At 39.7% G+C, this 27,405-nt stretch overlaps 1 protein-coding gene across 3 annotated transcripts in view; it reads left to right on the top strand.

Annotated features, from left to right (window-relative positions):
- Positions 1-14,721: 14,721 nt before the first annotated feature.
- The window catches only part of LOC101793831 (ras-related protein Rab-10), a 30,197-nt gene continuing 17,513 nt past the window's right edge, over positions 14,722-27,405 (top strand). Inside the window, exons 1-3 of one of the 3 annotated variants that reach the window (XM_027452173.3) lie at positions 14,722-14,965; positions 19,979-20,039; positions 21,221-21,359. In XM_027452173.3, the coding sequence (XP_027307974.1) occupies positions 14,821-14,965; positions 19,979-20,039; positions 21,221-21,359 (345 nt within the window). In that variant the 5' untranslated portion in view covers positions 14,722-14,820. The remainder of the gene's footprint in view (positions 14,966-19,978; positions 20,040-21,220; positions 21,360-27,405) is intronic. The other 2 variants (XM_038174003.2, XM_021271443.4) reach the window with 2 other exon arrangements.

Below are 27,405 nucleotides of genomic sequence, written 5' to 3'. Positions count from 1 at the left end.
CCTGCACTGAGCAGAGGAAGAAAACTTCATGTATGTTGAAGACAAAATGCCTTATTTTATACAGGCCAGTACAATGTTTAACTTTTTGACTTAACTTTAGATCCAAGATCTTCCCCGTGGCTTTTATGCCTTGTCAGTTATTCCCTTTCTTATGGTTTTGGAGTACAAATTTTCCTTGATAAGAGTAGGGTTTTTCCTTATGAAGTTATACAGTGTTTTGTTCTTATCACATTCCCCAAAATGCCAGGTACAGTCTGGATCCTAATTCTGCCCTTTAGAGCGTTTGCAGCTCCCTCAGCTTGCTGTCTGCTGCAAACTTAGCAAGTATGCTCTTTATTTCACCAACAGTGTTGTTACTGAAATTTATTCTGAATGAATATTCAACTCAGTATTACCAGATCCATGACAGACCTCTGGGACATTCCCCCTTGAACCAGGCTCGAGTTTGACAGTGAACCATTAATAAGCATATCCTTTAGGTTTCAAAATGGATTAGCACTGACTTATCTAGACTATATTTCCCTTACATACTCAAGGGGATTCCATATGCAGCCATTACAAAAGCTTCGGCAAAGTTGTGATTTATGGACTCTATTCCTTCTTTGCTAATACAAAAGTCTTGTTATCCCGTCATAGAAGGAAATTAGGCTGGTTTAGTACAATTTGTATACTTGAATAACCCAATTTGTCTTTGCAGCTAGTTTGATTACTTGTTCTATAAGTCTCTGGCTCTTCCTTTCCCTGCTTTCTAAAGATAAACCTTGTATTTATCATTTTCCAGGCTTATCCCATGTAACTTACCTGCTACGTGTTTCATTACTTGTTTTCCTCTCTAGGTTATTCAGAAGGTGAGATTTGGTCAGCCTCTCTGCAGTACTCTTTTAAGCTGACACACTCTTATGGCCTGCGTGATGTGTGTTACAAATGGCTCCAGAAGAGCACTCCCCCAGTGCTAACTACTCTTATTTCAGTGAAAATACTGTGGACAAACACTTGTGGATAAACTACCACCATACTTGCCTCAGTCTCCACAACCACAGCACCACCATTGACTTGTCAGCACTGCTTTGGTTAGCCACAACCTGAAGCAGTCTGGAGTAATTTTGTTCCTCAACTTAAACAGCCACAAACTCCAAATTTCAAACAAAGTCATCTCTGGGGTATGACACTTCTCAGATCTTGATTTAATTTAAGAAAAGTCATGCCCCTAATCTAGCACAAACAACTCCAGCTTGCAAACAATAGCAGAGTTGGGTTTCACAGTCTGCTTCAGTTCTCCTTCTAACTCACAGTTGTTCCCCATACACGGTGCTGGGGAGCAGGCCTGTGTAGTGGAGGGGAAAAGCAGTGAAGCAGGACAGTGAACAGGTGACAAACCAAGTCTCAGGCAGGAAGACTGGGAATACAAAAGTACAGTCCTGCATGTAGATGTCAGTCCATAATACTCTTACCATGAAGCCCCTGCTCATCCAGAGGAGCACGTCAGGTACCAGTACTGAGGATCCTCCCCTTCCTTCCAGCCCTTATGTCACCCATCCTGGTTTCTTCCACCTCATTGGCCCTGTGAAGCACAATGTTGGCAAGATAAGCAGGGTGGAAACCCCAGGAAGGGTGTTGGGAGATGACGGATGAGGCAGCTGTGAAAACAGTGTAATCAGAGTTGTGCAGAGTAGGAAAGAGGGAATATGCATGTGACTGGACAGCACAAAAAGTAGTTCTTGGCCATTCTACTTTCGGAAAGTCCTAACAGTGACCTCAAAATTCCTGATGTGCAAATAACCACCAAAAGATAACAAAAAAAAAAAAAAGTTTTTCTATCCAAAATCATTAGTTTGATACCATTTGAATATTCTGTGCCAATATTCAAACTTAACAGGCAAACTGCAAAGAGAATCATTTTGGAAAAACAAACTTAGTTCTTTGTTCTATGTTGAAAAGGGAAGTGAGTTAGTCATAAAGTTGCACAATCTGTGCCCCAGTGTAGGAGTTTTGCAGAACAATCCATATGGGCCTTTCTCAACTTTTTTTTGTGTGTGCGTGTTTTTGTTGTTGTTGTTGTTTGTTTGTTTTTTCTCTCCCCAAATACCATTTAATTGTTTGATCAATATTTCAAATGTTGTGCCAAATCACTCTTTTGCCTTTGGGGAGGAGGGGAGGAGTAGGGGGTTGGTGCTTTGTAGACCTAGATGGAAGCTTGATTTGGTTTAACTGCAAATCAAAGCAAATGTTCTTGATTTAAAACAGATCTTGTACTTAAGAGAGTCATGTCTTCAAGATGATGAAGCAGAGTTAGAACTGAGCATTGATCATTTTCACTTTGTGATGTAAATGCATCTTCTGTTATGTGTCTCGTCAAGGGGCAATAAACATTCGTTACATATAGCTTTCCTCCCCTCCATATCTTCCCCCAACATTTTTTTAACTTTTTTTTTTTTTTTTTTTTTTTTAGTGGGGAAGAGGAAGACATCATCTATGTTGCTTAAGAAGCTGTAGAGGCCAAAAGACTATTTATTTATTCCTGCTTGTTCTACAGTTACTGTTCTCATAGCTCATCAGAGGGTGTGAGCTACTTAATTACATTTCACCTTCATAGAGTGTTTTATTTCAAAGAACAGCATGAGAATGTTAATGCTCAAAGTATGGCTAACTGGGTTATTTACCAAATAATAAAAAATGGGATAAATGTTCAATTTTCTCAAGTTTCTTTCTTCTTTCACCTTTGAAGGACATTTCAGACACTGTTACTCCAGATTTGCAAGAAACTGTAACCAAACTCTCAGAATTTGGGACTGTAACTACCCAGCCAGATTTCCACATTCTTCACAGAATCACAGAGTTGTCTAGGTTGGAAGAGACCTCAAAATCATTGAGTCCAACCTCTGACCTAACACTAACAAGTCCTCCACTAAACCATATTGCTAAGTTCAACATCTAAACGTCTTTTAAAGACCTCCAGGGATGGTGACTCCACCACTTCCCTGGACAGCCCATTCCAATGCCTCACAACCCTCTCAGTAAAGAAGTTCTTCCTAATATCCAACCTAAAACACCCCTGGCACAACTTTAGATCATTCCCCCTCATCCTGTCACCAGGCACGTGGGAGAATAGACCAACCCCCACCTCGCTACAGCCTCCTTTAAGGTACCTGTAGAGAGCGATAAGGTCACCCCTGAGCCTCCTTTTCTCCAGGCTGAACAAGCCCAGCTCCCTCAGCCGCTCCTCGTAGGACTTGTTCTCCAGGCCCCTCACCAGCTTCATTGACCTTCTCTGGACTCGCTCGAGCACCTCGATGTCCTTCTTGTAGCGAGGGGCCCAAAACTGAACACAGTACTCGAGGTGCGGCCTCACCAGAGCCGAGTACAGGGGGACGATCACCTCCCTAGCCCTGCTGGCCACACTGCTTCTTATGCAAGCCAGGCTGCTGTTGGCCTTCTTGGCCACCTGAGCACACTGCTGGCTCATATTCAGCCAACTATCCACCAATACTCCCAGGTCCTTCTCTGCCAGACAGCTTTCCAACCACTCATCTCCCAGCCTGTAGCTCTGCTTGGGATTGTTGTGCCCCAGGTGCAGAGCGCTCTCCAGAAACCTCCTAGACTGCTTTCTCTGGGCTGTGTTATGCTTCCAGGATGTATCTGAGAAGTTGAAGTCCCCCACAAGAACAAGCGCTGACAATTTCACAACTTCTGTCAGTTAGAACAGAATTGTAGAACTCCTCATCAGTCTCCTCATCCTGGTTTGGTGGTCTATAACAGACCCCCACCAGGATGCTTCCCTTGTTGGCCATTCTCGCTGATCCTAACACATAGGGACTCAACCTTATCATTCCCAGCCTCACATTTCGCTACATCAAAACTCTCTCTAATATAGAGCGCCACACCACCACCCCTTCCATGCTGCCTGTCCCTTCGGAAGAGCCTATAGCCAGACATTTCAGCACTCCAGTCATGAGAGTGGTCCCACCACCTTTCTATGATGGCAACCAAGTTGTACCCTGCCTGCAACGCGATGGCTTCCAGCTCCTCCTGTTTGTTACCCATGCTGCGTGCATTAGTGTAGATGCACTTCAGCTGGGCCATTGCCTTCTCTCCCAGCCTTGCCATTGTTACCCCTGGCACAGACCAACCCCCACCTCGCTACAGCCTCCTTTGAGGTACCTGTAGAGAGTAATAAGGTCGCCCCTGAGCCTCCTTTTCTCCAGGAGTTCCAAAGCTTCCTCAAGTTCAAAGTTCAGTTCCAAAACTTCCTCTAGGCCTTTCCTGGCTACTTGATTAATAATTTAAAAGCCATCTACAACAAACACTGGCTTGAAAATACTCCTGGGGAAGAGATCTGCTATGAACCATCTGGGACTCAACCTCTCTTCAACGCTGGGGTGGCCACTGGCTCAGCATGGCTGGTGAGCTCAGGCTCCTTGTCCCGTGGGTTTTGTGGCCCACCTGGGCTCCCTCTGATGGCACAGTATGGATCAAAACCCTCAGAACACCATATTGTACAGGGATGCTCCTGCCACCTGCCCTGCCTACTGCAACAGGAGTGGAGCTGATGGTGGCTATCAGAGGCTTTGTGATTGCCTATGGATATATCTGCATGAGAGGACTTTCCCAATCCCTCCAGTAGCACCAGTGCTTCGGGATTGAGCACTTCCTTTCTGTGGGACTGCACTTCATGACCTGAGGAACACCAAGCCTGCAGAACTGGGTTGAGACAGCTCTTTCCCCGTCACTGATAAAACCCTGCAGTCACCGCCGCAATCTTGCTCTTAACTCTGGCAGCATCATTACTGTGTGTCAGAGGTGATGAGTTAGAAAGGGCAAACCCTCTCACTGTAGGCGTATCATTTCTGGTTGTTTTGTTTTGTTTTGTTTCACTTCATTTTCATAAGTACCAGCACAACCCGGCTTGTCACAGAGGTGTCTTGGGGAAGGAACTGGTGGCTGGTGCCCAGGCAGCTCCTGTGGTATCCCTCATGCAAGTTCCACTGTTATCTTAATGTGGTATCCAAATTATCTTGGAAACAGAATCAGAATGAACATGGTTGGTGTAGATGCATGTGGGCAAAATCATCGTCTTTCACCATGGCAAGTTGGAGGTGATCATCAAATCATTAAGGCTGGAAAAGACCTTCATGATCATCTGGTCCAAACATCCCCCTACTACCCATATCACCCACTAAACCATGTCCCTAAGCTCCAGGTCCAACATTTCCTTAAACACCGCCGGGGGCTGATTTATATATATATATAAACTTATCCACCATACTAGGTGGCCTACAGCTGTGTAAGTGAAGGCAAGCAGAAAACACGCTGCAACCACCGCGACCATCTAAGCCCTGAGGAGCACCACATGGGCCCAGCAGTCTGTGACTGGATGCAGGGCCCAGGGCCTTTCATCTTTTCAGAGACTCCAACCACGAGGAAGCCCCTGCACTTTCATTGCTCACCTGAGGTAACACAGTGTTATCTGAGGTACGTAAAGCTTCATCAGATTTTTAAAAATTCTTGGTATATTTAAATTGCTTTTATTTTTTTAAATCGAAACTTTAAGCTATTTCATAAGTTTAAAAAAAAATCTAAGACAAGAGCTGAATATTTTGAAATTATTAATAAATATTTTACATTTTTGAAAGGCTTGAGTGCTATAATTTACTAACTAATTTTATCTGCTTCAAAGGTAGTCTTAAGTAAAAATTACAAAAGAATTGAATAATAACTCGAAAATCAGTAATGTTTCATGACAATTACCTATGACTCAAAGTTGTTTCAGTGGAAATATTATCATATATGTAATAAATAAATTGCATTCATACTAACCAGACACTGTCTCAGAAATATTGGTTATCCAAATGGTGCAGGCAATGATCACAGGGAAAAAAAAAAAAAAAAAAAAAAAAAGACTTCCAATAATCAGACTAAGCCAAAGAAAACTGAGAAAGAAGAGAGACCATACCAAATTAAAAAGTAGAGAAAGACATAAGGAATGAAATATATCCCATACAAATGCCATATTTCAAGGGCTGAAGTCCTCACATCCAGAATCTCTGCTTCAGACCAGTGAGGAATGACTGAGGGATATAACCAGGGGGTTCCAGAAGAGTTAATTTCTGTCTTTCTAGCAGATTATAATTTCATTTTTACAGAACTGTCAAATTCTTCAAATTCTTCTGTGTCGACAAAATATATTTCTGTTTAGCTGAATCATGCAGAACAATCCCAATATGTCTTCTTTTCAGGGCTGGTTTTTGCAGCCAGCGCTTTTATGGGACTTAGATGAGTTTTTGGTGATTCATAGTACTTAAACTACTCAAGAGCACTTTTTCAATTGGAAAATTCACTTGAAGTAAATGCATCATCAGCATGATTGTCCATGCATGAAAGAACTACAAGCAAAACAATGAGCACCATTTTTTAAAACCTACACTTAAGCCAAGAAAAACAGTTATCATGAACTATTAAAAGACCTTATTTTTCAGTTTCCATGAATCTCTCATGGAAAACATGGGTTATCCTTGTCTCTGCATCACTATGCTGAGAATCCTAAATTGCAAATGAAAAAAATATAATGTGCACATTGTTTTGGAGTCGTTAACATGATACATAGCAACATAAATTACATTATCTACCACAGATTTAGCTGATACTGATTTAGCCTTATTCTTACAGCATTCTTTTCTAAGAAGAACCTTGTAAGATCTAGGCATTGAATACTCATATTGTTCTTTACTGTGCTTTCAGAATACTAAATAAGCTGATATTCAAAATTTAAGGATTAATGGAAGATGCACTGCTATCTGCCAGGCACTCTGTGGGTTTGAAGAACATGTCAGTTGGTTATTCAAATGAAAGTGGACTTCTGTGTTTTTGACATTTATCTTAAGGAAAAAATTCTGCAGGTGCTGTGTGTGCATGTGCCTATATTACATTTTCACAGATGATTTGACAGTGGTACTTCCAAAACATTTTTACTCCTAATAGCATCAATGCAATCTCTCACTCTTACTCCATCGTGGCAGTGTTTATTTATTTATTCACTTAAATAGATTTATATGATACATAATGAAGGTCTAGCCACAACTCTGTATGCTTTTGATATACAGCAAAATATGTTCAAACTGGTGAAAACCTGTAAAAACAGCAGCATCCATTAAATCAGAAAACAGTCATATAAAAATAAAACAAAAACTATTCCACCTTTTTTTTTTTCTTTGGCTGATTGTTGTCCCTCCCTCTCTCCCCCCTCCCTTCTCCCCCCCCCCCCCAAATAATAAATATTCCTGTGGCAAAGTCCTCAGCAGACGCTTTCTACAAGAAAAGACTGGGATAGGTGATTGGATGGCTGATGTTTTTGGCTGCATAAGTAAGAACACTCTCAGATTTTGCTTCTCATAGCCAGCATTACCTGGAAGTCAGACATATGAGAATTAGCTAAAAAATAATGAGAGCAGACACGAAGACAGGCAGTGATGCTGTTTACCAGGATACTTTCATTTACTTTATTTAAGGAGATATGGGAGATAAATATGGGTGGTAACTTTCAATGTGCAAACCAAAGTAATGCATAATTTTAGTCCTAAACTATTTTTTATAATACACACACATCAGCATAAACCCAAAATAAACTGAATTGCTGAAATAAATAAATTGCTGTAGTTGTTTGAGTCTAAGGGATTCACATGGTTATAAATTACTCCTACTATACCTTAAATTATTTTCTTAATTTCTCTCTGCCTCGGTTGTCTTTCACTTTGGTTACAGAAATCCTCCTATCTTTCATTTATTCTTATTACTTCTCTTCAGTCAGCTGAAATTGCCTGTCACTGTGATCACTGCACTACTTGTTTTGAACACAAAGAGGAACTCTCCCTTGTTTATCAGCTTTGACTTCTTGACTTTGCCTCCACAGAACTGGTCAGTGCCTCTAACTTGCCCTGTTCTCACAACCCTTTGCATTCTACTGCTAACAGTACTTTCTATGCAAAATATTCTCCTTTCTCCAGTTCATTAAGCCACTCACCTACCAAATCTCTCCTAAAAAAATCACTGCTTTCACTATGGCCAGAGGAACGCGTTAATAACACATGTATATTTTAATAACACTTCCCGGTCCCTCTGAAATAATCAAGGGCAAATAGCCCTTATGGCTTTCTGCTCCACTGAGCTCTCATCTCCCCTGCATCCTTCCCGCAGCTGCGTGTCGGGATGTGTCCAGCGTGCTTCGCTTGGCTCTGACCTGCTCTGCTCCTACACACACGCAGCTCTGTCTCAAATGTACCACAGCCCCTTGTCTCTGGGTTTCAGCCCGTAAACTGTATAATCATGAGAGGTGTTTATATCTTCTTGTAGACCTGAGCATGTTCTAAGCACTGAGGAGACAATATTAATGTGCGCTGCATGCCTGTTACAGAACCAGACTGAATTCCTTGCATTTAACTCTCTTAACTACGCAGATTCATTTGTCTTCCAAATAAACTGTACTTTGTAAAGTTTTGCAGCATTACTTCTGCTAGGAGGTGCCTTTCATTACTTTGGAGCCAATATAATTTATTTAACCATCTAATAAAATTGATATTACAGAGTAAAGAATTGGGCCTGTGATCCTCCCATAAACGTTCTGTGAAAACCTCAACCACTTTTCTATCAATTTATCATGGTAACACAGTTTTATAGGTATGAGTTAAATATTTGTCTGAGTTTTCTCTTGTAGTTGTTTCCTTATTAGAGTAATCATTTTCAAGATGAGTATGATCCTGGAAATACCCAAAGAAGCCCTGCATCAAACAACCATTTTAGCATTTCTCTCTGAAAAGGTATTTTCTCCCACAAAACTAGCACTCACCAAATTTTTGAGGCCTGGTTGTTCCAAGTGAATCCTGTTGTTACTACAATATGTTTTGTTTCAAAGAGTCACAAAATGCTTATTGGGTAATTTTTAACAAAACATTTAATTATTATTAAATACAGAGATCAGAGTGCAGACCTTAGGAGGAACAACCTAACTAACTTCCCTAGAAACTTAGATAAAACAGAAGCTGCTAACTCACATCCCATAGATGGTCAAAGTATGTATCTAAATAAAGACTAAGAGTGAAAATGCCATATTATAGACAATTGACACTTTCAACATCCAAAAAATGGAGATAAATATTTTTTTTAGGGGTAAAAACCTAGTTTTGCCAAGGACAAGTCTTATCAAACACAGTTTCCTTTTCCCGTACAGTAAGTGGCCACTTGAACAGGAAAGCACCCCAGACAACACTCCTTGTATTTTTGTGTGTTTTTACATGCACTCAGATGATATTCCTGGGGGGGGGAGAAAGCAAATATGATATAATATATATGAGACGTACATATATTGCTTGAGACACCTGAAAGACTTATCAGCGGTGCGGTGTGGTGTGGTGTGGGGACTCTGGAGTGTGTAATTGGAAGTGCTCACCAGGGCTGTGCAGCGGCTGCTGGAGCTGCTCACTCCTGACGATGGGCAACTGGCTGCCCTGAGATGCTGCTCCTGCTGCTCAGGGAAGCACCTGCACAGAGATAATTACTGGTAACCTAGCATATGGAAAATTTCAAACATTTCTATCTAATAAAAGTATAGCCATCTCTGGTAACTACATTTTTTAAAGAATTAGTTTCTAATAGGTTATTTTCTAAAGCTGTATGTAGGCAGCAAAATTAATTACAGAATTTCTGAGGATCCAGCAGCTTCCATTTACCATTTGTGCAGCTAGATAACTTCCTAGGTTCCTATAAATTAATTTAGAAATGTAACACTAAACAATGATTTTGAAAATCTTTTGACAGATAATTAACCAATGACCACAGAAAGCACAGTTTAGAGTAACAGGGAAGTCAAAGCCACTCTGGAAGTAGTGTTCATGTTTAAAGCTCTCACTTCTCAGGCTGTTCAATGAGCAAGGCTGACAGTGAGTAAGTGACCGACAGCTGTCCATCACTGAGACACCAGAACTGGTCAGAAGTTTCAGTTTTCACTTACCACGTCCTGATATTTCAATATTAGAGGTGAGGCAGGCTCAAGCTAAGAAAAAAAAAAAAGCATTTGTGCCCCTACCTACCATAACGTTGTGATTTTTTCTGAGTGAACCCCAGTTACAATCAGGGTTTTATTAACTACACAGACAGCAGTCATTATGCTCTCCTAAAACAGCTAGTCCTTCTGCTACTCCAGATTTAAAAAAAAATAAATAATCATACATTGCAAGAGGAGCTGCAGAAGGAAGAGAACTTTTTTTTTTTTTTTTTTCCTAATATGGAAACTATAAAAGCAGTTCTTGAAGTTGTTATTAGCAATTCCCTAAATATCTGTAAGTAACAACTTTTGTGGGCCCAAGAAAAATGGCGTTGAGACAAGACTGAGGGCAACATTATTTTGGTCTCGGTTCTAAGTTTTTGAGGAGGTCAGGACCCCTGATGTAAGGGGGTCTTGCACTATTTTATTTTGTTCTATTAATATCTGTCCTTATCACTAAGTCACAACTGTGACTTTGAACCAGGAGGTATCAAGAGATGGGCTAACTGAGGGTAATAAGCTAACCCAACAAGTAACAATAACTTCTGCTGTTAAGGAAAATAAAATTAAAGACCCTGCAACTCCAAAACAGGACATAAGCAGCTATAAAGAACGTGTATCTCACCGTAATAACTTTTCAACAGTTTTCATCAGTAACCCAACGTTAGAGTCATTCTGACTGAGAGACGTACTGTTCTCTGATGAAATCTTGAACATTATACTCCAGTTATGCTCCAGTATAAGAATGAATCCTGTCTCTGAAATAACTAAGATACTTTACAGTTTGCCCAGAAATTTAATTTAGGGATTAGTGAACCCTGTTTTGCCTAACACGAATAATTTACCTCACTTTTGTCCACTCAGAAGTGATTTTATCTTAACACTAATGAAACCAAAGAGTTTCACTTTTGTCACTTAACAGAATCTATTCACTGAGTAATCTTGGAATGAGCAGTGACTTATAACTGAGGATTTAAAATCCAAATTAAACCTTGCTCTTTCTTCTCATTACCATTTGTAGCTTAGACCTTCAGCTCGGGGAAAAGTACATGAATATGCTGCTAATTTGTTTAATTGAATTAGTATTCTAATATTACACCAAAATAATCTCAAATGGAAAATAATATTTAACCTCTTTGCAATACTTGGTAAGCTTTATTTCATTAAGGAGGCTGTGGCATCTGTAATGGTACCACTAGGTTCCTCCTTACATTCAGAGCAAGTTACAGTTCACTGTAACTGCAGTGAAAAGTTAGCCCACCTTTTGAGGACATTTGGCTATATTAAAAATCAGCTATTGTAACAAGTCTCTGACTCATCATAAGAGACTGGTGTTAGTGCACATTCTGTGTAGTAGGAAACTCTAAGGCAATCTAGGAGGTGAATCCCAACATTTGTATGTAAGCATTCTGAGAATTAAAAAATACGCCAGAAGCCCGCTGTTACAATGGGAGTAAAATAAGATATTCCTAAACCGAACCTTTCCTATAAGAAACAAAGATATAAGTATCATTGTTAGTAATACTAACAATTCATGAGTATTTAATGAGAAATTAAAGTGATGTCATGATAATCTAACACTTTACAAAACTAATTTCTAATAATTCTAGTCATTTTTCTGGGTTAAAATGAAAAGGTCTCCCATTAAAATTCTATTAAAAATCTGCTGATATTATTATTACTATTTATCACATTATAGGGAAGATAGCATCAAAGAAATGCATGTAACCAATCCAAAAAAAGAGATGAATGAGAGGAAAAGACATCTTTTTCCAAGAATATCTCAAAGTACATCACGGCAACTTTATTTTGTGCTTTGCACTGATTGTCTTGTAGCTGTACACTCATTATTTTCAAGTCATTAGGTTCATTAAACTAACTTTACTTATGACTAGTTCGATAAATTCAGTAACTTCATATAGTTGACGAAGATGTGGAACGTTTTATAAGGTATGAATATCTATTTTAAAAGAAATGAGATTCAATTCATTTCATGGTAGCTTTTCAAGGAGCTAACTTTTAAATTGTTTTAGTCGGTGGTAAGAGATGGAAAGACTGTCCCCTTGTGGATAGGAATGTGAGGAAAGCTATAGTGCAGTCCACTGACAGCAATGGTAACCTTGGGCATTAGGCAGATCATTAAGAAATTAATTAGAATTCAGCCTTGTATATTGCTCATAAATCAACACTCGAAAGTGCAAAATTTCTGGAGATACTTTTTAATTTAAATAGGTTGGCATGACAGACAACACAGGGTACAGAATGAGCTAACGTAACATCACCGCTAACACCATCAGTCCACGCTACCACCTAAACCTAGCTGCTTCAGGCAGCGCAGCATTACCCTCCTCTGGAGAAGGCAGTTTTGTGGACAGCTTCAGAGCAGAGAACTGGAGAAGGCTCCACCATAAAAGACAAAGTCTTCAGGTATATCTCTAAACTAATGTGCTGCACACACGGGCGTGTCATGCATCATGTCAGCGCATCAGTCTACATGGCAGAGCACTCACCAGCCTTGTCCTCGCTTCTGCAGCCCCTCCAGCAGCTCTTGGCATGGCTCTGTTCAGTTATTCTTGATTCTCAGGAGGATTTGCCTGGAGGCCCTTAGCACACCACTGAACCGAGGTGCTAGGTAGGCACTGATCCAGAAACCAAAGTGAAAGGCCCCACCGTCCTGCTCTTCTGGGCTGCTCTGTAGAAGCACTTTTAGTCACTCTGACCACTTAGCAGAAGAACTTGTGGTCTTACAGATTCCTCACTTTTGGCCAGTGCTGCTCCTGGCAAGCTATAGATCTAGCACAGGTGGATTAAATTCTTCTGCTTCTGGGCAAATTTGCTGTAATGCAGCAAGGTAGTTTTACTGCAGGATGGCAGGGGAATTCCCTGCCGATCCCTGCCAGACAGGAGGTGGAGGGAGTGAAGTGGTATTGATTCATAGCTGACTGGAGACATAGCTGGTGTTGCAAACGTTAAATTATCCATAAATCATAGAATCATGTTACAGATTCCCTATACACATCACCGTCTCTGGTCCATGAGAGCTACCAGAAGATGCTAGAACCCCACCATAGTTCAGATCTGGGACAATCAACAGTAGCTTCACATCTCTGAATGAAGAAGCAGAACTTTACAAAATTGCTTAGATAGTAGGGGATGTTTCTCATAGGAAGTATTTTGGTTCTTGAAGCCCAGTTTTCCCCTATTGCTGGCAGTTATAACATCCTTTATAGGCTCATCATGTTCCGTCTACCAAGATTTCTCCTGCTTACCTCAGCTGAAAGAATGTTCTGTAATATCATTAGAAACCTCATATTTTTTAGTTCAGCCATTCATGGTCACTGTGGATCTGCTCGTTCTATTACCCTTTTGTTTAAACAGTTTTTTTGTTTGTTTGTTTCATCCTTATTGTTTAATCCCCGATAGACAGTAATCCTGTTCTCCTCAAGTCTTCACTTTGTTGAACAAGTCACATACTTGCAGCTTTATTGCACTGCAAGAGCTCTACAAATGCTTTCATCATATGACCATGCCAGATGAAAGTATCCCATAAAGACTTTTCCCAGAAATGTCATTCAAGAATGTCTTATCAACGCACAGTATTTTTCTGTCCCCCATGGAAACACTTGGACAGATACTTTCTTTGGCACTGGTGGCTTTTTGCAGTCATGTCTCAGAAATGACTCCTGAAAAGGCCAGATAACTCAGCAGTTGTTTTTATCAGTCATTTCCTGCTGATTATTTGCTAATCACAGCAGAAATTCTCATTCTTTTAGCAATCACAGGAACTGCATGCATCGAGAAACAAGCTGTTGCTCCCCTTTAGAAATCTGCTACCACAAAGTCCTAAAGGTTTGTGGCGAACCAGTTTGATTCTGGCTAGCAGAGATACAGGTTTGTATGTGGTTCAGAGAGGGCTGATGGGGCCTTTGATAAGAAGACTTCCCAAACTGTGCTTTATTAATTTGTGTGCTTCATTAATTTGTCCTCCACAAAAAAAGTGAGTATGTTGAATCTGATGTTCGGTGGTATGTGAATTGATTGCAGGTTGCTTGAAGGGGTGAAGATGAAAATGTCTGAGGAGTTATTACAGGCTTAGATAAAGACAAATATTTGTAAACAGCACTTTTAGTCCAGGGCATGTCCCACTCCTCATCTATCACACCCGTGTGCGCATCAGCAAGTGGCTAAGGGCCTTGCTATTAGCACAGTATGTATGGGAGTTGAAACGTCCAGATGTAAACAGCAAATCCACGTGGTAGATAGATGTTTGATCTTTATACCACAAGCCGCCGTGACAGACAAATCAAAAGTGAAAGAGAGGAAATTCTTTAAACGTTATTTCCTCTGTCTCTAACGCTAGGAAGCAAAGACAAACCAGACAGTTTATTTCTGCGCTTCATTGAGGAAGTGTTACGGGGCATTGTGAAAGTTCCTTCTTTCATCCCCTGTGATGAAACCACATGGCAAAACAAATCACAATAACTCTCCAGAATTTCATAATGCTCTTTCAAGGCTGCGTGGCACCGGCAGGAGCTTTAACACAGCCCTGCTCCTCGCGGTGGAGGCACCACCACCCCAATGGCCGGCACCTCGACCCGTCAGAGGAGCCTTTTGGGGGCACGGGGGGCACCCCCGGCCCCTCAGCCCGACCTCCCCGCCTCTCCCGGCCCTCCTCCCGGCCCGGCTCGGCCCCCAGCCGCTGACGGCCTCGGCGGGCGGAGGGACGCCGGTGCCCGCCCCCGTGGCGGCGCCGAGCTGCGGCCGCGGCCCCCGCACGGCCCGGCCGTGCCATGGCGGTGCTGGGGCAGGGGCAGCCGGCGCTGCTGGTCAAAGTGGTGATGGCCGGCGAGTCCTGCGTGGGGAAGACCTCCATCGTGCGGAGCTACACGGAGCCCGGCGCGCCCGCCTGCTCCTCCTCCTACCTGGCCACGATCGGTGAGTGCCCGCCCGCCCGGTTATTAAAGCGGAGCCACCGCTGTAGGCGGCAGCAGTTGGCGCTGGTAGACCCAGGGGATTTGGGGTTGTGTCCCCATGCTGCCAGCCCTATACCCCCACAGAAGCAGGGTGCCAGGAGCCATCCCTTGCCACCGTGGTCCCGGCTCACAGCGCCTGTGGAGCAGCAAAGTTGGCACTCCTCATGCTGCAAGTGGTCATCGGCGCGAAGGCTTGCATGGGGCTGCAGTGGTTTTGTTTTTTACAGAAATTTTACGGGTCCCTTGAGCAGGAAATTTTTGTTTTTAAAAGTCTTCGTGTCCATATTTTATTTTTTTAACCCAGTTTCTGCGTTCTTTAATAGAAAGTTAAAGTGTGCACAAGAAAAGTTTTCTTCCCATATTTCAAACATGCACAGCTCTATATATTTTTCAGTGTGGGAAGGGTTTGCTTAACTCAATAAATAATAGGTAGTATCTGTGGCAGCATTTGGTCCTATTTTGTAACAGGGAATACTGGACTTACATGAAATTACTTGATTTGCCCACATGAGCACTGGCGAAGCTAAACCCACCCTTTATTTTCCTGCATCTTCTTGCAAAGCATCTTCTGAAACCAACACTGACAAAAAGGGAAGGATGCAACTAGCAGAAATGTAGTGAAATTGATCCTTATAACTTACAGGAGGTTTAACAAGAAAGAGTCTCAAGGAATGTCCATGAGAAATATCATGGACATCATAAACATCAGCTTTCTAAATCCATTTTCTATTGGAACTTAGATACCTAACCATGAGATTGTAATTCTGATACAGATTTTTTTGTACTCTTAATCCAATCTATCACAGAGTCAAAAACCCCAGCATATCATGACACTAAGAATATATTTCCCCAGTTGTGGGTTGAAGGACTATAAAGAATAGCAAAGATAAAACAGCTTTGTAACCATTATGGACCAAGATTAACCTTATTTAGTTTTATAGTAATAAAACTTCTTCCTGAAACTTATTCCTGAGTTAAAAACTTCTAAAGCATGTATTTTATCTGAAATATAAATGAATCACCCAAATTTCGTATTTGTTAATTCCACGTGATTTTTCAAGTTATTTCTGAGACATGGCATCCCACTTAATTCTATTTTATGAACCATGTTAGAGTATGGACTTTTAAAATTAATATGATTGTGGGTGAGGGCTATCGAAGTGGTGATGTTGAAGGTGGAAGTTCCTGGCTCACAAGGACAGCTACAACCAAGAAAATCGAGTCTTTGCATCATGGTTGTGGTCAGTAATGGTGTAAAGGAAGAAGACGCATCGCAACATTTCAGATTTTTTTGTTCATGATGTCTTCTTCCTCTTTTTCTATGCTATCAAAATAACTGTTTTCACTTGCATGCCTGTTTCACACAAGCTCAGCCAAATGAACCCTATCTGTCATGCAGCCTGTTGAACGCTCGTCTGATGTTAATTGATACTTCACCCTACCTGTCCAGCTGGAACGCTGGTTAGAGTAGAGGGAAGATTATCCAGGTTGTTCCGTTTCTCAGCCATCTGAGTTTCCTGACAAAATCGTATGTCACCTCCTTCCTGAGCAACAGAGGGTCATACTCACAGAAGTTAAAGGTTGTCGTGGAGCTGCAGAGTCTCATTTCTTTGTCATCATGATTCACGGGTTTGTATTACTAGAAAAAAAAAACAAAAACTACTGTTACTGCAGGGAAACAACATTTCTGGTAGGCTGCAGTAGTGAAATTTTCTAAAATAATGTATTTTATGAAATGAAACAAAAAATGTATCCACAGTAAATTTTCATTGAAAGCAGTTTATGTGGCACTTAAATGCTCAAGGATGGGTGCCCTTCCTCCTCCTCAATTATGCAGTTTGGGTAAATTATAAGCAGTTATAGTTTTCTAATTAAACTTATATGCATCATAAGGCAGATGCATTGTATTATGAATAGTAGGCAATGGTAGACTATAAAGAATAAATGGTTTTGTTTAAACAATGGCATTGCATATAACGGCACAGGGAAAGTTTATGAACAAAAACAAACCCTCTTGTATACAAGTGAACAGGATTGTGATCTCACCAGTTGTAAGGTTTTTATTTTGCTGGATTATAGTGGCTGTGGTCCCACAGGCACAGATTTCCTGTGGGAAAAAACTTCTGTAGAGCTGTGAGTCACTCCAGACTTTCATAGTTGAAAGTGGTTCAACTCCCATTTTAGGATTAAAAAAAAAAAAAGATAATTTCATTTTGAAGTTTTCTTCAAAACACAACTTTTGCTTATATTAAAATGAAAAATGCTCATATTAAAAAAATAAATAAATAAAGATTTGTTATGCCTAAAATACAAGACCTAAGAATGAAATTGCAAATTGAAGTGATTTATGCATTTGTTTTCAATGCACTATGACAGCCAGTTCTGACATGTGTGGATACCCCAATTCTTACTTTACAAGGAAACAAAGTAGAGTTTATCAACAGAAATGAATTACATTGAAGGTAAACACGTTATGTTTATCTCAATGGGAGCTTGGGAGTTGATACCAGCTCCTTATCTCTTCCCAGAGAAAGCTGAAGATGCTGTATGACTGGCTAGGAGCTGCACCGGGGTGTACGCTGCTGTCTCTTTGAGTTGCTCAAACTCACATTTTAATATGTATAAATGTATTTTTGAGCTTTTTATGTCAGGACCTTGCCAGCTATATTGGGATGAAAAGTGTTTTGTAATTTTGTAGGCCAGCTGCAGAAGACGTCTCTGAGGAGGACTTTTGCACATGGTCAAAGACTGTTTCGTAGATGCTGAGGGAGAACATGGGCAATTCACAGCTGAATTCCTACGTGGACAACTATTTTAATGCTTCTTAGACCTAGTTGTCTTCAAGGTCTCTCGGTCCTAATACGTCCACATTTATTATTTTGCAAGTAAAGAAAAGAAATAAATCTCATGGCTATAAAACTTACACGCATATAAAACTTGGAAATAACAACTAGAATTTGAGCTTGTACCCCGTGTACCCATTCTTGGTTTTATTTGACAGCTTAGAAGAAGCAAGTACAAGCTGTTGCATTCAAATAACGTTCATCTCAAGAGCAGTAATCAATGCTAGCTTCGTTATGTTGATCATATTGTATAGTACACGGGCCTAAAAGCATCTGAAATCTGTGAGCTGTCTTTGGCATTTTATTTCTCATTTTTCTTTTTTGTCTTTTCAATTTGCTAAGTTTGCATGAAATTTCATATAAAGACATGAGCAATTCATGCATGCAGAACATATTGACTTCTGTTTTTCACTAACATTCATTGACCTTTTAGGTCAATAAATTTTGAAGTTGACTTAAGAAGTCAATATGCCTTATTTTAATTTAGATTAAGTTTTAGTCTGATTCAGCACTCTGCTTCCCTTTTTATAAATAATAAAAAAAAAATCTTATATCAATTTATTATTAAAGTGTATGTCAAATAAAAACTGTTTCTTATGGGTCTGGGAATCCCTAGGTGGAGTGTAATTTTTTGCACCATTTGAAAGTGACTTTCCAGCCTCCTAGTAAGTGCCTTGTCCCTCTCAAGTGCTCTAACATCAATTGTAGAAAGTGATACAGATAATTAAACAAAACCATGTGAATTTCAGGAGCAAATGTTTTCTGTAACATTTAAATTTCAACTGACATGAGCACATGAGCAAATCTGGCTTAAATTACCTTTCCAGACATCATTATTAATTCCATCAAGGAAGCTTTGTGTAATATTAATTACAGATACCAATTATATTATTTCATCTTCCCTTGCTATTGAAGCTTCAATAAAAATTCATCAAGTGAAGGACATGATTATCATAATAATTTTAAACTCTTTTGCCACATGCACATGAAAATGTTACTACCATTGGAATCTTGCATGTGAACATGTACTCTGCAAAGATTTGCACAAAATGCATTCAGAAATAAAAAGAAGGGAACATTTCCTTCACTGCATTGATATTTTATTACCATGAATGCTTTCCTTTTGTATTGACCTTGTGGATTCCTGGCCATGGAGAATGCAGTTGGGCCAGCTACCACAATGCTACCTTACCTTTACTTAATGTAATTGACTTAATGTAATTGCCTGGTTAATTTTCAGGGAGAAAAAAAAAAAAAAAAAAGTAAAGAGAAATCAGTGAAATGTATTTCAAATTTCAGCAGGATAGTGAGGAAATACATCACTCCAAGGTAGCAGGTGATAGCAAACAGATTCTAATGTTAAGTTTGGAGCTTCATCAAGGCATGAATCCAGGTGTGATTTCCCACACTTGTCATCCTAATTTGATAATATAATAAAGCACTATAAATTATAAGGAAAGTATCTTTGAGGAAGGACATGTAATGTATGTAGAGACAATATTCATCAGTGATTTCAAGTGCTAGTGGCTGGTTTTAGCATTAACACTCTGGATTCGAGATACACAGAGATAAAGACTACAGAGACAATTGTTGATTTGAATGAAATCCAGTGTATGCTTGTCTTCGCATTTAACTGATGCAAATAATTTCTATTCCTGTTCATGTAACCCTAGATTATTTTTTTTTAGGGATTTGGGACTGAAGACTGAGAAATGGTATTGTGCGTGTAACAGCTTTGTAAGCTTTTGTTTCTAACTATATATAGCCTTTTTGATGAAACTGGAAACAACTGAAATCACCGATGTATTTGCCAAGTATTATTGTGCATAAACCATGCAACTGCTGTCCTAGCATTTGTCTAGTAATGGAAATAAGCACATGTCATTTCAGAATATCTGCACCTTTGCTTTGACCTGCCCCTCCATTGTATTTATTGGCACATGGTTGTCTTCACCACTGAATAATTTCCTTTTGCAGCTTCCATTTTGAATGTATATGGTTAGTTTTTCTTCGTTTGATAGAGTTCCTTTTCACCTTCCATTCAAAATTGCATGATTACTAGAGCTAAGAAACATTCTTCAAAAGCAAATCCACGTTACAAGAAATGTTACAGATTTTCTTCTTTCTTCTAGGCATTGATTTTAAAGTAAAGCCTATAACGCTTAATGATACAAGAGTGAAACTTCAAATATGGTAAGTTTTAATTTATATCACAAATGAAAGCCAATTAAATTGCATTATCACATGAAAAATCTCATCTGCTTTTATGTGCATGCCTGCATTTAAGTGCAACTGTTATGTAGCAGGTCATTTTAAAATTTTAATTTCGGATAGGGGAGCATATTTTTTGCGTTAACTAAACTTTTTTTTTTTGCATTAACTTTCTTTTTAACTAAAGTAAGATAAAAAGAGAGTTGTTGCTAGATTGCTTTAGCAATAAAACTTTGCTGTTAACAGCATGCACACAATGCAGATCTACAAACCATATTAAGTATATTTAATTGTATGGGAACATTGAGGGAAGTGACAAAGCAAGAAAATGTTATGTTTCATTACCCAACAAATGCAGGCTCAAATGACTGAAAACTATTCAGACGAATCTTTGGGAGCTTACACTCCTTTTTTGTTTGTTTGTTTTTGAGGCTTTTCTAAATGGTATATAGGAATGCAGACAGCTATGTCTACAGGCATCCAATACAGACAGTTATCTATAGTTATCAGTATTTAATTCTAAGGAGTAACTCTGTATCTGAATTATCTGACCAGTGTTAGATATTCAGTTACTCCATCTCAGCTTCTAATACAAAAGTTTTGAAGGCTTGTTGGCAGCTTTCTTAAGGCATATTTGTGTGTAGGAATCCCTGCATCCCAGTATATTACATTTCTTTCCAAATACCTGTCTTCCATCTAAACCAGATCACTTTCTGTGTCGCAGTTTACAAAGTACTAGTCAGAGTGTAGGATACCATCTGACACCTGCAGTGCTTGTACTTCAGATTTTATTTATTTTTTTGCCACCTGAATTGAACTCATCTTGCTGATTAACTATGTACAAGGTAGTGAACTTGAACTGTGTATAAAGTGGTGAGTTTGAAGTTACACTCAGACTTCAGCCACTGGGTTAGCTTTCCTAGTAGGGCTGTGTTACTCAACCTAAACTTCAGTGTATTTCTTTGACTGCTGAACATACTTGAAACCTGGCATCCAGATTTCCTCCCATCCTTATATTCACTTGTTCCTTTCATACATAGTTCAAAATTTATTCAACTTTGGAAAATAAAGCGATTTTTCTCAAAGGGAGGGGTTCTACAGTTTATTCATTGATTTTAAATTTATTTATGCATTTTTTGGTGACTTTTTATGGTTTCTTTCAGGGATACTGCTGGCCAGGAACGTTTCCATACACTTAGTACTAGCTATTTTCGTGGAGCACAAGGCTTTGTGCTTGTATATGACATCACAAATATGGACAGTTTTCAAGGCATCACAAGCTGGATGAAAGATATCCATGAGGTAAATATATTTCACAGTAGTTGACCTTTTAATGAAGGTAGTTAATGAATTACTGCAGTTAATGTTTTAAATGAATGCACAAAATTTATTGTTGTTCCTGGAGCTGTATGTTTCTAACCACAATTTCTTATATTTAATTCAGCACATGGTATGATAGTAAGCTTAATGTTATGTGAAACTGAAGGACCGTGTAGATTATCCAGAGCAACCCGTTGCTGATACAGGAGTGTTTTCTGAAATACATTTAAAACACATCTTCAAATCCAGTTTCACATACACTATGTTACAGTGCTCTTGTCACCAGTGTGGCTGTTCACAAGACCTACAAGCCAAGCTCCATGAGTTTCTCCCAGGATTTTAATTAGCTTCAATGTCAAAATTCCATATAATAATCAGTGATTGCCCTTTCCTAATTTCATTACTTGTTATGTCATCACCTCATTCCAAAAATCATATTAAGCAAATCAAATGAAACATCCTGTTTTTCCTTGCTGTATATTCCCATGTGAGAATGGGAGGAAATGGGAGAGAGCAGGGTCAGTCCTTTTTTGGTGCAGCGAACTGTTGGTTTAGTTCATCTGCTTGTGGTACTGCAGCCAGAAAAGTCTGTTTGCATGTGACATAGGAAGGGATTCAGCAGCGCATGACTGCCAGGCAGGGAGCATGTTCCTACAAACTTGCCTGCATGTGAAAGTTTGCTCCTGTTGTGCTGCTTCTGGAGCTTGTTAGACCCCTCTGAGCTTCACTCCACCTCACTAATGTGGTGAAAAATTAACACAGCAAAAACAGTTGTGTAGTTTTCCGCTGTGTTAGTGATCTTAAGAGGTTCATAGAAAGGTCTGGCAGTTTATGGAGTTGTCATAAGGGAGAGGAATAGGAAGGCCGGGAGAAGAATGTGTGGGAACAAGGTCAGGAAGGAGTTAAGGAGGAAATTGTCAGGCATCAGATCACTGAGCTGCCTGTAAACCAGTACTGGGAGCCTGTATTCACAGAATCACTGAATTATGGAATGCCTTGGGTCGGAAGGGACCTTAAAGATCACCTTGCTACAACTCCACTGCCATGGGCAGGGATGCCTCCCAGTGGACCAGGTTGCCCAGGGCCTCATCCATCCTTGAACACTTTGAACGCCTCCAGGGATGGGGCATCCACAACATTTCCAGGCAGACTGTTCCAGTGCCTCACTACCTTCTGAGCGAAGAATTTCCTCCTAATTTCCATATAATTTAAATCTTCCCTTCTTTAATTTAAAACCATTCCCCCTTTTCCTGCCATTAGTGGCCTGAGTAATATTGCTCAGTCCCTCTTGATGTGTGCTATTGGGTAGAGATAGGTCTATTTTCTATGTATTGACACAAAAAGTTTATAGTTAGTATGGCTGCGTAAGAATCCAAACAAGATAATGCTCTTTGTTGATTAAAATCAAGTAAACATTTAGGCAGTTTTTTTTTATAATACTTACAGCCTCTGCAAACTGGTAGGAATATGACACGATGGATGGATGGACGGTTGGATGGATGGATGGATGGATGGATGGATGGATGGATGGATGGATGGATGGATGGAAGGAAGAGCTCATCTTGGAAAAGCAGGCTCTGAAAGAAAAACATCAAAGACATCCTTTTCTCTTGTCACACCTTCAGTATACAGATGAATTAATGACCTATGTATGGTCATATATCCCATAATACGTACTTAGGGTATCTTATACTGTTGGTAGGACATTGCATTTACATTGCTTCAGTATTAAGAACATAACTATCTATGATGACCTGGTACAATATTATCCTTGACCTTATGGCTAGCTTAGAAGTCTTACTGTCAACAGAGTGTAACTTCAATAATGTTTTACGAAGGAGACTTGATGAAAATATCCTAAGTGGCTTGTCTGCACACACTTCCAACATATTTTATCATTATGTTAAGAAAAGTGTCTTCCCTTCTGTTAGGCAAACCAACAAAAGTAACAACTGGATACATGACTGGTAGTACAGTTTTATGATGAGCTATGATTTAACTGAGCATACGGTCTGATAGTAGACTTACTGTTACCTGGAGCTGGAAGTGTAGATTATCCATGAGCCAGCAACATGCCCTTGTGGCCAAGAAGGTCAATGGTATCCTGGGCTGCATTCAGAAGGTGAAGGGAGGTGATCCTGCCCCTCTACTTAGCCGTGGTGAGGTCTCACCTGGAGTATTGCATCCAGTTGTGGGCTCCCCAGTACAAGAGGGACATGGAACTGCTGAAGCAAGTCCAGAGGAGGGCTATGAAGACAATGAGAGGCCTGGAGTACCTGTTGTATGAGGACAGGCTGAGAGAACTGGGCCTGTTTAGCCTGAAAAAGAGAAGACTGAGGGCAGACCTCATCAATGTGTATAATTATCTGAGGGGAGAGTGTCGAGAAGATGGAGCCGGTCTCTTTTCAGTTGTGCCCAGCGACTGGATGAGAAGCAACAGGCACAAACCGAAGCACAGGAAATTCTGGCTGAATATGAGAGGGCACTTTGCTGTGAGGGTTACAGCACTGGAACAGATTGCCCAGAGGGGTTTTGGAGTCTCCTTCTCTGGAGATACTCAAAATCAGCCTGGATGCCATCCTGCACAACGTGCTGTAGGTGATCCTGCTCAGCAGAGGTTTGGACTAGATAATCTTCAGAGGTCTCTTCCAACCTCAGCCATTCTGTGATTCTGTGATATACATGTATATATACATATCTATATATATGTATGAAATATTTATCTAACTTCATACTTCCTTCAAAGGGGTCATTTTGCCCTGTCGCCTTTAATTAGATCAACAAGATAGTTGATTCACAGGGGGAGGGAAGGATGGGACTAGCACTTGTAGCCACAGTACTTCAGTGGTAAAGCTTAGATCTGCTTGAGTCCATCTGGAAATCACACCTGCATGAGCCTGCTTTCTGTTCATGACACGTAAAAGTTTTCATGTAAACATGCTAAAGCTATTAATAATTACATTGTTTAATCTTACCCCCAAAATTACTTCCTTATTTTAAAATAAAAAATATATATATATCAAACAATTTCTAGGAATGTAAATTGCATGATTGATTGTACCAATCTTAAAACTAGCAGTTAGTGAGTGTTGTAATGGAGCTAGATAATAATAAAAAATAATTTAATCATAGTGTAGTATCAATTTCTGAACTGTATTGGTGTAAATGTGTGGGACTTTTCATTGTAAAAGAAGTGTTTCTAAGCAATAACTGTTACAACATAGGGCATATCATGAAAATTAATTACTTGCTGGAGGATATCAACATTCCTTGAATTTGCTTTGGTCTGTACATGCAAACCAGTATTTAATTCCCCACAGATGCCCAGTATCAAAGTGGCTGTTACTACAGCATCCTTAAAAATGTGCAAGGGTAAAAAAATAAATAATAAAAAAGGAAACAGGTACAGGTTTTGTTAAAAGACAGATTGTTAGGTAAAGTTTATACCTGAACCAATCAAACAGGATTTTTGAGGTGATTCAGTTATTACAATTGCACTCTTGCTTTTTAATTCTTTGTACATAGAGCTTTTAAATTGAAGGATTTTTAAAAATCTGTTCAGTGTGCTAAGCCATTTTTATTTTCAACTGCTGTAAAAATCTAAGCAGTTTAGCATTCTTAGAAACTCCACTGATTTTAGAAAAACTGGTCAGTCAGTGCTATTGCAATCAGATTGCTAGTAATGTTATCATTGTATTTAAATTATTTTAAGTTTGGAATACAGCAACTCTCCTATTAAAAATGAATTATTGTTTAAGGAAATTCAAGACATAACTATAGTTTTGTACCTGTATTGTTCTAACATTTGTGCTCAGTACTAGAGCAGAACTAAGTAACAGGATTGTATATAAAAAGGTTACTAGAATAATATAGTCACAACTGAGCATTGTAGGACTTCATTGACAAATCCAGTACAGGTATATTGGATTTGTAGTGCACTCCTTAGGAGCATGATCATTGCAGGAAAATTACTTTAGAACCTGCAACCATTCTTTATTCATAGGTGATACCATATTTATTGTGTTGTTTTTTTCCTCTAGACTGCTGAGTTCAGAAAGGCTGATTCTATTTGGCTGTTAAAAATCAAATACAAGTAACTGTGTACCAAATCCATTTGTAGAAAGCAGTTCTTTTCAGGATGTGTTGAAGAAGATCCCAGTTAACATAACAGCAAAAAAATTACTCCCAGTAGTAAATCCTTAAAAAGGTTCTCTGAGAGCATCTGGATCTCTGGAGATGTGTAAAATTCAGTTCCACAGGTCCTTGAGCAACCTCACCACATGACTTCAAAGTTGGGCCAGTTCTGAGCACGGGGTTAGACCAGATGACTTCCAGAAGTCCTTACCAACCTGAATCACTCCATGAGTCACACATGGGGTATGGGTCACCAGAAACTTTGACATAGATGGCAGGCCCTGGTTTTCTTTGTGCTAGTTTCCTGATGTGGCCATGAAGATGGCATTACCAATTCCTAACAATTACCTTTATGCTGGAAATCATGTGCAAGAACTGGTTGATGTAATCTGGTGTTTTTGTAATACACTAGCTTTCTTCTTGTGGTATCTGAAATAAGTGACCCCTCAACCAGGATATTGGATGTATGGGTGTGGTGGGTTGCTGCTGATTCAACATAGTGCCCTTTTCTGGTTCTGTGCAATGTGATGCATCTGAGAGTTAGGATCTTGGAAAGTATATCTGCATCATATTTAAATAAAAGCTCCACAGCAAAATGCTTTGCAAATGTAAATTAGTTTGACTTCAAATTGCTCTGAGTTTTTCTTCTTCAGATGGGAAAGCCTGGTGCCAAAAGGATTGAATTCGTAGATGGGTTTGTTGTTACAACTCTGATTAGAACTGAAAATTTCTTGTCCTTGTCATTTTGCTAAATTGCTCTATCTCTAATCTCAGATTGGTTTGAGGATAAATTGGTTTATGTCCAATGAAGTCTAAGTTTGTTAATAGATAAACCAATTCCACCACTTGTACAATTCCACCAAAAAAACAGAAATGAGGCATTTGTAATTGAGGTCAAAGCATGGCCCTTGGAAAAATATGTGGAAAGAGTTATCTGTAAGAATCATAATTTGAACACTGCAAGTGATGCTGTCAAAGAGAATGTGGGGACAGTGTATTCTTAACAAATTATTCTTCATTAGTAAAAGGGGTAAGTTCTTGATATCGTTGTCTATTAAGTAGGAGGAAGAAACTTCCTTGCTTTATGACCTTCCCCAGCTCTGCCTTCATCTTGCTGTGTGCTGATCTCATCTTCATATCTGAAAAATTACATTAATGCTACTCATTTTCCTTACATACAAACTAATGAAGCATTACTATAGTGTTTTTATCAGATCTGGGTTCTGTTTCACTGTTTGGACCTGCAAGCAAACTTCCATTTCCCTTTCAAGCTGTAATCAGTGATTATCAAAACAGTGCAGCCCTGTACAGCTATGCTGTGGCAACATGGTGGAAGGACAAGGTGGTGATTCTGAGAAAAAAGTAATATTTCACCAGGTAGATACAAGGAGTCAGGATGAGCTTCAGATTAATAATGTTCAGCATGCTGCAGGGGGCAGGCTGAGGCCACCCATTCACGGTAGGGTCTGTGCTCACCATTTAAGTGAAGGGATGGTCTCCCAGTAGGCTGCAAGTACACATGTGATGCCGTTCTCTTTCCAAACAGGTGTTTGTGCTACTTTTGACGTATAAATTCACAACAAGTCTGTGAAAAGTTTCTCTGCAGAATGAGAAAAAGTGCAGAAAAACATCGGGGGAAAAAGAATACATACAAAAAGAATGAGCAAGGCATTCTCCATATTGCACTCTTGGTTTCTCTTACTACCTACATAGGCAAGGTGACTCAGAATATGCATTTACCAGGTTGAACACACAGGTTAGGTAAAAGGTAAGCAGTCCTGTAGTTATTTAGGGCCAGGGATGGATGGCTGCTGCTGGAGCAGGCTGCATGAGCACACGATGGTGTTACCTGATGTGAGCCGTGTTCCTAGTCCGGTCTGTGGCACCACTGAGA

This window comes from Anas platyrhynchos, chromosome 2, assembly GCF_047663525.1.
Source record: "Anas platyrhynchos isolate ZD024472 breed Pekin duck chromosome 2, IASCAAS_PekinDuck_T2T, whole genome shotgun sequence".
NCBI lineage: Eukaryota > Metazoa > Chordata > Aves > Anseriformes > Anatidae > Anas > Anas platyrhynchos.
Note: the sequence above shows the minus strand (reverse complement) of the source record. Positions and strands in the feature narration are given on the sequence as shown.